The 12,467-nt window shown below is 41.5% G+C and overlaps 1 protein-coding gene across 3 annotated transcripts in view; it reads right to left on the bottom strand.

Moving 5' to 3' along the window:
* KLHL29 (kelch like family member 29) overlaps positions 1-12,467 on the bottom strand; it is a 549,854-nt gene that overhangs the window by 34,686 nt on the left and 502,701 nt on the right. For all 3 annotated transcript variants that reach the window (XM_084826507.1, XM_084826506.1, XM_084826509.1), the window contains 3 exons: positions 12,242-12,440; positions 8,445-8,627; positions 5,498-5,678 (listed from right to left, as the gene is read on the bottom strand). In XM_084826507.1, coding sequence (XP_084682633.1) covers positions 5,498-5,678; positions 8,445-8,627; positions 12,242-12,440 — 563 coding nt within the window. The remainder of the gene's footprint in view (positions 1-5,497; positions 5,679-8,444; positions 8,628-12,241; positions 12,441-12,467) is intronic.

Raw genomic sequence — 12,467 nt, forward strand, 5'->3', positions numbered from 1 at the left:
GCCCTGTCAAGGTTAAAATTCCATGGATCAGCTGTTTGGCACAGCAAATGGTGGACAGGCTACATTCAGTCCCTCCCTTCCCCATGAAGCATAATTCTTTTTGTTTTACTCAGAAATCTCACTTCGCCTGCAGAGTAACATAGGCAGGCTGCACATACTCCAAACATGGCAGGGCTTCCATTTCTTTAAGAGCGTTGCAGAAGTCCCACAGCTGCCCCCACCACTATGTTAGTGGACAAAATGGCAACTGCTAAATGTTGCTCTGTTGCACAGCTCTCAATGGAACAGAACCTAGTCCCACATGAAATATGGCCACCCTGGTCAAATGCTAGTGATGCCTACTTGAAAGGCATTTCTCTTTAACCTCTTTTTGTAAGCAGTGCTTCAAAAACTGGTGCACTGATCCAATAGGCATTTCACTTTAGTGTGGTTTTGTTGCATTCACCTTCCGCTTCTGAATCTATGTTTGCATCTTCATCCTTTTACAATTATTATTCCACCTTATTTGGTAGTCTGTCTGGAAGCAGACCCACAATATCTCCTTTCTGATCTCCTTCCAAAGCATGGCATTAAATCGACGGAAGCCACAGCAAAGGATTTCTCCCCAGACAAAAGTGCTTCTGGCCATCCTGTTTCTGTACTTTCTCCAAATCTTTATTTTCGGGTCTGAACATACCACTTGCTGGTGCAGGTCCAGGAGTAACACACTATCCTATTAGTGATGGTGGAATAAATGACCTGAGTTGACCCTTAAGTGCCAGAAACCAAACCCAATTTCTTCCTTGTGATAACTCTCCTCTGTGCCTTGTTGAGCAGACAGGTCATGTAAGGATACAACTAGATGGCAGTTCCTTATGGCACAGGGTTCAGAGCTAAAACGCCTTTGGATGTGCTGCGCCTGTGCAAGTAGCACAGGACGCGAGCCGTGTAGAGTGCACTGTCAATAGGGCTGGTTCGGCATTAGCCCCTAATGTCCTTGTGGATCAGCAGAATCACACTGAAAAGCATAATCTCATGTAGCAAATGTGTGAAAACACAGGATCTAAATTAAGTCTACAAAATTCTTCAGAACTGCCAGAGCAACAAGTAGTACAGGGATGATGAACATCAGCTGCCAACTGAGAAGTCCCCAGCTCAAATCCTACCTCACCCACAAACTCACTAGTTTGGTTTGGGCAAGCCTTTATAATCCAAGTCCTTCATCTGTATATGGAGATAATACTCTCCTATCACACAAGCCTGTTGTGAGCATGACTGAGCAAACATATGTGAAGTGCTTTGAATATTCTAAATGCACTATATAAATGTCAAACACTATTCGTAAGTGGGATTTTTGCAACAAAATGTTGCAGTGTGTGGAGTGTTCCTGTTCAGTGCCCTCCTCAAGATACTCCATTCCATTCTACCTCCCAGATGGATTTCCATTTTCTTTCCATGACAGTCAGTCAGCATTGCATAGCTACTAAACATGCTCACTCCTTATTGGGCTGTTTTGGGGATTCCCCATCCTTAAGGTGTCCCCCCCCCCCAATACTGTCTGTACTTCTGCAAACCTTGGAGTTTCCCCAAGCCTGCTACTACCTCCCTCTTGAGCATGGATGGTACTATTTTGGCTACAAAAGCAACAGCACTTGAAGAATTGAGATCATGATGAGTATATGACCTGTACGTAGTGACAACCCAGAAAATGGGTTGAGTATGGGTTGAGTATGTGTTGTTGTTGAATCATGGCTTGTTGTTAGGTGTGAACCCTGCACTATGGTTTAACTACAGGTTGTTAACCATGAACAATTCATAGTTCACAAACCATCAACCAATCATGGGTTCTCTTCCTGGGTTGTTCACAACCCATAGTTAAACCATACTGCAGGGTTCGCATATAACAATTCAATGACAACCCATACTTTGGGTAGTTGTTATGCACTAACCAAGCCTATATGTTAATGACCTAACTAGCAGACTATTATTAAAAACAGTAAGATTTATAGTCTTCAAAAGCAACATACAAGTCTTCAAAATAAACAAAAATAAAATAAATTATTGATGTTATGATAGTGTACACCTCTTTTCCCTCGTTCCAGTTATTTTGTGTTTCTCCCTTTCCCCAATCTTCTTATTGTTTCAGATTGCTTTTTTACTCTGCAGTTCATGCTGAATGGAAAAAGCTCTCTGTGTTATCACTCTCTCCCTCTTTCCCAATTGTATCTGAACACACATCAATTTTGCCTAGCCTTGTCCTCTTAATTTGTCTCTGTCTAGGTTAGCAGCTTTATGAGTGAATGCTTTAATTTATTTCTGTTATAAAGGCTCTGCACCATCATTATCTGGTGTTTATATACCATACCTTTGCTATCTTATCCATTATTCAAAGTACAGTTTGCAGAAAAGTAGTCATGGAAAAATAAAGTTGTATTGTAACAGGCTGGTCTTCTGTTTAGATATCACACATGAATATTGATATTTTTTTGAAGTTTTGTGCTGGATTGTCCTTCCTGTATATTTTCTTCTTCTTCAAAGGATCTTCTGGCTGAAGTACTACTGGTTAAGGCTATATGTACAATTCTTTTGAAGACATCAAGGCACCACAATATTGTTGAGAGAAAGCTTCTGTCTAATTACACATAATAAACTGAAGCAATCAAAGCGAAAAAGGAGTGTTCAGTCCAGTACAGATACACCTATTTCTATTCTTGCTTCTCAGAAGTCACTTTGTAGGAAGCAGCAGATTAATTATAGCAGAGTTGAAGAAACACCCATCAGAACTACTTACCCATCCATGGAGAGGCGTTGGGGGATGTGATGAAAGTATAGGAAAAACCTATTTTCCTGATGGATAAGCATGCATAACCGTTTTTCACTGAACTCAAATTTTATATTAGAAGAGCCAGAGATATACTTTGATGCTGAAATATTTGTTTATATTCAATAAACAAAAAACCTAAAGTTTACCAAAAAAAGAGCTAAGACTACTGAGTTTTCATTCAAGCACCCAAAAGCAGGGAAATTTTGAGCAAAGGTTCACAAGCCTTAACTCCACATCCTCCCTAAGGAGGCAGAACATGCAAGCACAGTGGGGTGTCTTTACTTTTTAACTCCCCTCTCCCTCCCTCCCTCCCTTACAGCAAACAGGAACTGGGGAGGAGAGGAGACTGGTGGGAAGACAGAAACTGGATTAACCTCTATTAGTTGCCATGGCAAGGAATGGCTTGCTGTTGACAGTCTTTTCTCAGCTATTACTAGCTCCAGGATAGCAGTGTCCTTGTATGCCCATAGATATATAGCTGCAAAGCTTACGATCCTAGTCCCCTCACACACATACACATTCTCACAAAATAACAAATGAGTAGGAAATAATCTATATACATCTTAGATGTTATTCTCTGATTTCACTTTTGCCCCATGCGAGATAAAATTAAAACGTTCTGATGAGGGAAATCAGATCAGCCAAGTTAAGAACTTAAGAAGAGCCCTGCTGGATTAGACGAAGGGTCCATCTAGTCCAGCATTCTGTTCACACAGTGGCCAACCAGCTGTCGACTGGGAATCCACAAGCAATGCATGAGCACAACAGCACCCCACCCCCATGTCCCCCAGCAACTGATGTACATAGGCTCACTGCCTCTGGTACTGGAGTAGCACATAGCCATCAGGACTAGTAGCCATCGAAAGCCTTCTCCTCCATGAATTTGTCCTACCCCCTTTTAAAGCCATCCAAATGGGTGGCCATCACTACATCCTGTGGTAGCGAATTCCATAGTTTAACTACGTGCTGTGTTCCTTCTTCCAACAGGTTCCTTGTTACTATTCCACTGTGCTAACATCATTCCCAGTTGGATTTCTGCCTGCACTTTCTTGTGGCAGCAGAATTGGTCCCCCCTTTTATAGCTCCCCATGACTCAAGGCTAACACAGCACTGTTGCTCTAACCACTGTACCTTACTTCCTTAAGTCGAATTCAAGGAGTATTCCCACCAGCCAACCAAACAGCGTCAACGTCTCTTTCTCCTTCTCAGCCACTAGTAAAATGAGGCTCCCTAACCAAGGCTCGGGCTAGAGGAGTTCCAGCCAGCCCTTCAGCCAGGGACCTGATGATATCCGGGGGTGGCGTCCTACCCCTGTTATCATGGATGGGACCCTGCTCTCTAATGTCATCTGGCCCGCAGGTACACAACCCAGCCCTTAGACCCAAACTGGTTCAGCAGCCTACTCTGTGTAAAGTCCACTACATAAAGTCCACTTTGCCACAACCTCACTAGGACATAGGCAAGTTACTCTTTCACAACCTCAGTTCCCTTTCATCTGAAATATGGGGACTGTAACGCTGACTTACCTTATAGAGATGTTGTCAAGGTTATAACAAGATAATATAGTTGAAGTGCTTTGACTATTCTACAGCACTATATAAATGAACAAAAATATAAACATTCCAGTGTGACTTAACTCTGCCTGACGAAATGTAGGGCTAAGAGTGAATTTTCGAAATATGCATTTATATTAGTTTGTCATGCTTGGTCTAGGCCCAGGACAAGAAATCTCGTCCTCTGAGGAAGATTCCAAGGTCAAAAGCCCCATGAGACCCCGTGACTTCATCACTCCTGTAGGCCCTCCCCCTCACCTCAATGTGGCTACACCAGGCCCTTTGGCAACAGTGGTCCTTGAAGCATCCACTGACAGGGATCCTGAGGAATCTAACTAGCCCATGGAGAGAAGGAGGCCAAGCAACCACCCATCCTGGAGAATGTCAGTGCCAAAAGGTGCAGGCTCAGGTGGCTTCCCATTGGTGAAGCATATGCCTGAAGGCCCAAAGAAACCAAGCTCCTGAGGAATAAAAGGGGTTCTCAGAAATAGGAAGGCTCCTCAGGAACAGGAAGCCCTAAGGGGTGAGCTAACTGCAACTGGGTCTGGGTAGGTCTATAAAAGACCAGGCTATATAAGCTTTCAATTCTAATCCATCCACAGCTGAAACAACACAGGTTCTATGTTCTGTGTAACCCAGCTGCCTGGTGAACCTCTCATGTTTCTGACTTCTACCTACCTGCTTTATTTTGTTCCTGAGACGTGCTTGCCCCTTGGCTTTCTCCTCCAATCTTTGTTTCACTCAAAGACCCTGCTAACAGATCATACTCCTGGTTGGACTGCCCTTTCAGGATTAGTCTCAGACTCTGTTTGGAACTCTGTATTTCAGCTGGCCTTGCCACCCAAGGCTACCCGTGACCTCCCAAACGTTGACCAGCCTGCACTGTATTCTGACTTCATTCTCCCTGCTGCATTTGGATTGCGGGGGGAAGGGGAGGACCGGACCAAGCTCAAGCAGAAGTTACTGAGTTTGGTCCACGTTACTGGGACACCTTATTCTCAGACATTCTACCAAGTAGCTTTTTAATGTGTGTCATAAAACTATGAGCATCTTAAAAAACGAATTCTATGTAAAGAATTTTAAATGATACTATTTTCTTAGACAATGCATGTGATGACATGTATGAAGAGAGCAACTTTACCTCTCCACATGATCAACGTTGCCTGCTACACCAAGACCTCCAATGGTATAAATTTTCCCATCATATACCAGGCTGTTGTGCCGACACCTTGGGACCGTCATTCGGGAAACGAGATTCCAGTTATCAAGTAGCGACATGTAACACCAGACATCAGAGAGGGTGACTCCAGATTCCATGCCACCTGCCCTCATTATTTGGAAGGGGAAAAAAAAGATCAACGTGACTTGGAGGAAATATAGCTCTTGGTATATCTTGCAATGCAAGCCAGTTGCAATATAAGAACTTCTTCCAAATGACACTTGACTAATTAAAATAAATCACCCTCAGTTGCAAGCATCTGTTCCGATGATGCAGATTGGTGTCATTTATTCATGCTTCCCATAGGGTTTTTTTTTTAAGGCTGTCATGATGTCAGACTAGGCAGGACATTTGCATATGGGAATATGCCCAGGCAGCATTCATAAATAGCCTGCAGTCTATTCAGGTACACATGCAACTGGTATGAAGCAACTAAGCAGCTTCCTAGACATCTTCTAGTTGGAAATCACAAGTGTCACATTGCTTTGGCAATGGATGCTAATAAAAAGAAAATACCCCTGAAATCGATGGGATTCTAGACACAAAATACAATAACTAAATACTTCCTTGAAGAATCACATCATACATTACAGGTTTTAGGTGTAGAAGTAAGATTATTATTTTTTAAATATGTACTTTCAGCTGTAACATGCAAAAGCAACAAATAGGTGTTTGAAACCATGGATCAGACAAGCATACTTGTCCAGAGACGTGTGATTGGCGGCAGCTACCTATTAAGCATATACTTGATAGCAAACCCAGATTAGTTGCTATGTAATATATAGAGCAGCCCTAACTGAACATCTAGACATAAATAAAATGGGAGGAATTCCCAAAGTTAAACACGAACAAATAGAGATAACTTTTAATATACTACTACTACTACTACAACTACTAGAACAACCATTATTATTGGTTTGTATCCAATGGTTGTACATGTGGAAGGCAGGTCATGCAACTGATCTTTCTCTTCCCTTCCTTCTTCAGAGTGTCAGGTGGCATAAGATCCTTCCCCCTGATTTAAGTGATGTGCCCCCTAACACTGTAGCCTGTATGACATAGCCCTCACAGTTAAGGAGGCCTTCTCAACCCTCTGGAAAGAGTTTGGGGGGGATACAGGGGGCTACAACAAGGAGGAGGGTAAGAGAAAGATTGGTTGAGTTGCCTTCTGCTCACACAACCACTGGATATGGCCAATAACAACAACAACTACTACTACTGATTATTCTTCTTTAGTTGTAGTAGCAAGATATTATTTGCCTGTGAGTCACATCCTACCACACCACCCAAGACCCTACTTATATGTTGTATTGTACAAATGTATTTAAAAGAAAAAAGTCAAGCACGATATTAGTGAAGTGACATTTCTGTATTCCTCCAGTTTAAAGTCTGAGAGAAGAGTTTATTCAGTTTCACTAGAACTAACAAGAGGGTTACAGTTCATTTTCAACAAGAGATTTAAAAAATGAACAAGAGTGAACCTTCTTATAAGCAAATATGGATCACAACAAACTGTGGCAAATTCTTAAAGTGATGGGAGTACCAGACCACCTTACCTGTCTCCTGAGAAACCTGTACAAGGGTCAAGAAGCAACAGTAAGAACCAGACATGGAACAACCGAGTGGTTCAAAATTGGGAAAGGAGTACGACAAGGCTGCATATTGTCGCCCTGCTTATTTAACTTATACGCAGAGTACATCATGAGAAACGCCGGGTTGGATGAATCAGAGGTCGGAATTAAGATTGCCGGGAGAATGATCAACAACCTCCGATATGCAGACGATACCACCCTAATGGCAGAAAGCGAAGAGGATCTCAAGAGCCTCTTGTTGAGGGTGAAAGAGGAGAGTGCAAAAGCTGGTTTGAAACTCAACATAAAAAAAACTAAGATCATGGCATCTGGCCCCATCACTTCCTGGCATATAGAAGGGGAAGAAATGGAAGCAGTGACAGATTTTACTTTTTTGGGCTCCAAGATCACCGCAGACGGTGACTGTAGCCATGAAATTAAAAGACGCTTGCTCCTTGGGAGGAAAGCTATGGCCAACCTAGACAGCATAGTAAGAAGCAGAGACATCACCTTGCCGACAAAGGTCCATCTAATCAAAGCTATGGTTTTCCCAGTAGTAATGTATGGCTGTGAGAGCTGGACTATAAGGAAGGCTGAGCGCCGAAGAATTGATGCTTTCGAACTGTGGTGCTGGAGAAGACTCTTACGAGTCCCCTGGACTGCAAGGAGGTCAAATCAGTCCATCCTAAAGGAAATCAACCCTGAGTGCTCATTGGAAGGACAGATACTGAAGCTGAAGCTCAAATATTCTGGCCACCTAATGCGAAGAGAAAACTCTCTGGAAAAGACCCTGATGCTGGGAAAGACTGAAGGCAAAAGGAGAAGGGGACAACAGAGGATGAGATGGTTAGATAGCATCACCGATGCTATGAATATGAACTTGAGCACACTCCGGGAGACAGCGCAGGACAGGAAGGCCTAGCGTGCTATGATCCATGGGGTCACGAAGAGTCGGACACAACTGAACGACTGAACAACAACAAAGGTCAGGTATGCAGCAGCTCAGTCAAACTGACTCAAGATATAGAAACCCGTCATTTAGATCCAGCTCCATCCAATGTTTTACACTGTGTTGCAATTGCAAGGGGAAGCTCTTCACACGCTTGATGGGGTGTTGAACCTATCCTTTACACGTTACAAGTGCTGAATGCACTGGGGAGGAAATCTGAGCTGAAGTGAAATGGAAAGTGATAAAAGGAAGCCTCTCTTTCCCAGGCAAGCTGACATACATTCATCCTGTAGACCAAACAGTTTTCAAATAGACAATGCTCTTCCTTTCTCCAATCCTTGCTGTTCACCTGAAAGGTAGACATTATCTCCAGCGCTCACCACACTGAAAAACTCCCGGTCATAGAAGGGTAAGCTGGCCAGTGGGTACCATTTGTTGCTTTGAGGGTTGAAGCACGTTACTGCTGTCAAGGCTCGTTGATTCATCCCAATCATCTGACGGCCTCCAACTAGGACTATTACTTCAGCCACACCTAGGATGCAAACATACATTTCTTAAAAATGTATTTTTACCTCTCTCTCTCTCTCTCTCTCTCACACACACACACATACACACAAACACACATGGATTCATAATCCCAAATCCTCTTTTAGAGGATACTTGCACGGATGCTTCTGTTAAATTTTATTATACACTTAATACATTTATATTCTTATTAAACTTTGAACAAGCTAAACATGGGTACATGTTAAAGCATGATCAAATATATTTCTGTATTCCTGTTTAAACACTAGATAATGCATGGACCCTTTTCTAATTAAACCAGAATAATGAACTTCGTGAGAACAAATAAGGAATAAGGTTAGAAGGGGAAGATAGTTCCTTTTCAGCATTCCTCTTTCCCTGACAGTTATGTCCTTTTTGTTTTTCAAAAATAGCTTACAGCTAACTTTAAAAGAAAAAACAGTCACATCAAGCAGATATTGAAATGATCACACTCTTACATTCAAGGTTAAATATTCCAAAAATTAATACTACATAGACATTCCACTTCTCACCATCCATAATAAGGATTTGAATAATTACTCCATACTTAAAGAACAAACATATGTTTATTTACTCAGAAGTAAGTCTCACTGTTTTCAACAGGGCTTACTCCCTGGCAAGAGTGTTTAGGACTGCAACTTTATGCTGCATTCCTAAACCAATGTATTAGAGAGTAAGCGCCACTGAATGCAGTGGGACTTGCTTCCAAGTAAACATGCACAGGATTGTGCTCTAAAAGAATGAACTGTGTTCTAATAGACAACTAAGCCATGCAAAATTTTCTAGTGAACATCTTTAGATGCCAGCATGACATAGCATGTGGATGTCTCCTCTTAAGCTCTGCTTCACAAAATTTGTCCTATATGTGTTTTCTCTCAGAAACTGAAAAAGCAGCTACTCTCCTGCATTGCATTTCTATACTCCTTCTGAGAACACAAATAGTTTAGGAACATTTTCAAAAGCTGCAGTAATCACACATCCTTTGGTAGTGAAATGACTGTTCACTATATTCCCTATGTATTTCATCTCTTGAAAAGTTCTTCTTTTTTAAATATAAATGGTATCGACAAGTGACACACTACACAATTTGAAGTAAAAATGTGTTGGCAATAAGAGTATTGTTTTTCGAAAAATGGCAAACCCCCCTCACTTGTGCCAGATCTAATGTGATTATAATAAGTGACCTCAAGAGGGCAATGCACATACTGCAATATTTACAAAAGATTTAAAGACCCTTTGTGAGTTCATGTGAAGAGTTTCATATAATTGGACTTCGACCTACAAGAATAATCATGCCCTTCTCCTTATCCCAGGAAAATTACTTTTCCCTAATCAACAAGCTTCTGAAAATGGTTTGCATTACACCTACAATTTTATCTGCAAACATTAAATAGGCACTTTTCAGAAATACCTTTGACCGATAAACTATTAGCCACCCCCAGCTAAAGAGTTAGAGAGTGGGTTGTTATTGAAAAAACTATGTGTTTCATCTTTCTGATATGTCCCCTGATTAGGCAGTGTATCTGCAAATTGAACAGGATGCAACTTGACATAGCAATTTCTTGGCTTTTTTATTTTGCTAGCTGGGATGAAGCAACTGCGAAAGGCTTTCTGTATTCCTTCCACATATAAGCCTACCTAAAGTTGATATAAGAATTCATAGTATCTCCCAATATAATAGGTGCACAGAGAAGTTTTAGGACTGCAATGGTAAAAATTCTGACTTGTATGTTTTCGTATTCCCCTGACAGTAAGTTAAGGCATGGTACCTGATGCTATTCTCTACTTATTTATTTTCAGTATTTCTAGCTGGCCTTTTTATAAAAATATATCCAAGGCAGGAAATATACAAGGGCAAAATTAAAATAATCTATACAAATTATAAAAATGTAAATAATGGTAAAACAGAATAAGAATAGCGGCAGTCAGAAACCAGTTTTCAAAACAATATCTAAAACTGTCCACTGAAAAGTCTAATTTCCTTACCAAAAAGAGACATTTGAAACATTTCATTTTACTGTCTGAGGCAAAGGGCAAGGTGGTGCCACCACCCAACCCTGAGACCTCCTTAATATTAGGCTGGCGCCGACAGTTTTGCATTTTAAGCACTTGCTTAAAATGTACCTCTTCACTCGTGCTTTCCTTGTCGTGTGACCCAGCTATGTATATTGGTTTTATTTAGTATGTGACTGTTTTATCTTTATTCTGTTTTTGTTACTGTTGCTGTTTGAACTTTGTATGCCACTGTAGTATTTTTATTTGCAGTGGTATGTTAATTCATACAAGTAAATCATAAATCATTCCATGTACAGAAGTCAACCAGACTAGCAGCTGAAACTTACTTCAACATTGCCAATGTGACAGTGCCTTCCATCACACCAGAGGGCAGCAAGGCAGGCCACACAAGTTTTTCAATACCCCATCACCCCTTGCTCACGACTCTACTTGGCACCACTTGCTGTTCACTCAAAACAAATGCTTCAGTGCAACTGTGGCGGTACCAGTATGCATTACATCAGTAGAGCAAGGCATGTGTGATGCCTGGTGAAGTGTGTAGCTTGGCTTGCTCACTGGCCTGCTCACTTAGATGGGCAGTTTTCAACAGTGCTGTTTGTGACACATTGCGAGAAGGTGACAAGGTGAGGCGAGGTCAGACAGACAGCCCAGGCCAGCAACAAGTGGGCCGATGGCTCAGGAACATGGGGAGAGCCATGGGAAGCTCATGAGTAATGTGGAAGGGGGACTACTGTCCCCTAGCTGCAGCTGCCTGAGGTGGATGCCTCACTCTTCCTGAAAATAGCACTGGCCCTATAAAGGTTTTGGATTGCAATTCTATGTATGCTGACTTAGAATTCCCCCTAAATTTAGTGAAGCTTATTTCTGACTAAATATGCATAGGCTCAGTCTGTGTGTTACATGTGTAGATTCAGGCACATTTATTTATTTATAGACTGTTCTACATCTAAAACATTCCTGAGCGGTGAGCAACAATAACAATGTCAAAATATAAACCATAAAAATATTGAAAATATAGCAATTATACTAATAAAACTATGGCTGGGTTTTTAGTCAGGAAAGCTTATTTACTTAAGAATATCTTGATTTACATTTTTTAAATTGTACAACACAATGATTTTATATAAGGTAAAGATTATACTGCCCCGTGTAAGACAATATTAATGTATTCCAGGATATAGGGAATTTCAAAGGGATTCAATACCAATGGTTCTTGTCATCTAAAAAAAAATACATATACAGAGTTTTCACCTCCTGACTGTGCTGAGCTATTCCTATTGGTGAAAGAAAACCAGCTGATGCAGACTTAGCACCTTATTTGTGATGATGAATGTTCTCTCTCTAAATACTTTTGCCACGGGGAGGGGGGAATCAGTACCAGAACCTGACGCAGAACCACAGGGGACCCGATTTCCAAATGTTCTACTCTGACTGTAACTTGGGAAGTCCCACTGAGAGAGTGAAAAGGAAGCCATTTAATCTTGCATTCATATGCAGACGGTAAACAGCTTGAACCATCCTATCAACAGCTGAAGAAAAATGACAGATCCCAAAATTTCAGCTTTGAAGTGAGCTGTGGTTTACCTGCTGATAGCCTGGGCCGGGTTCTTGGAGTCTGCATCTCTTGTCGGGCGTGCGGTAGCATGTGATAACGCTTTGCTTCATTCACTAGATCCCGGCAGGCCTCTGAAGACTTTATCAACTCTTCATTGTCAACAACGTTTAGCAGATAACTGGGATGGATGAAGGGTAGGCGGACCACTGCCAGCAACTCAGCAGCATACTGCAAAATAACACATGGCAACTGCTT

This window comes from Heloderma suspectum, chromosome 1 (genome assembly GCF_057233095.1).
Source record: "Heloderma suspectum isolate Gila_16-S chromosome 1, 16-S_ref, whole genome shotgun sequence".
NCBI lineage: Eukaryota > Metazoa > Chordata > Lepidosauria > Squamata > Helodermatidae > Heloderma > Heloderma suspectum.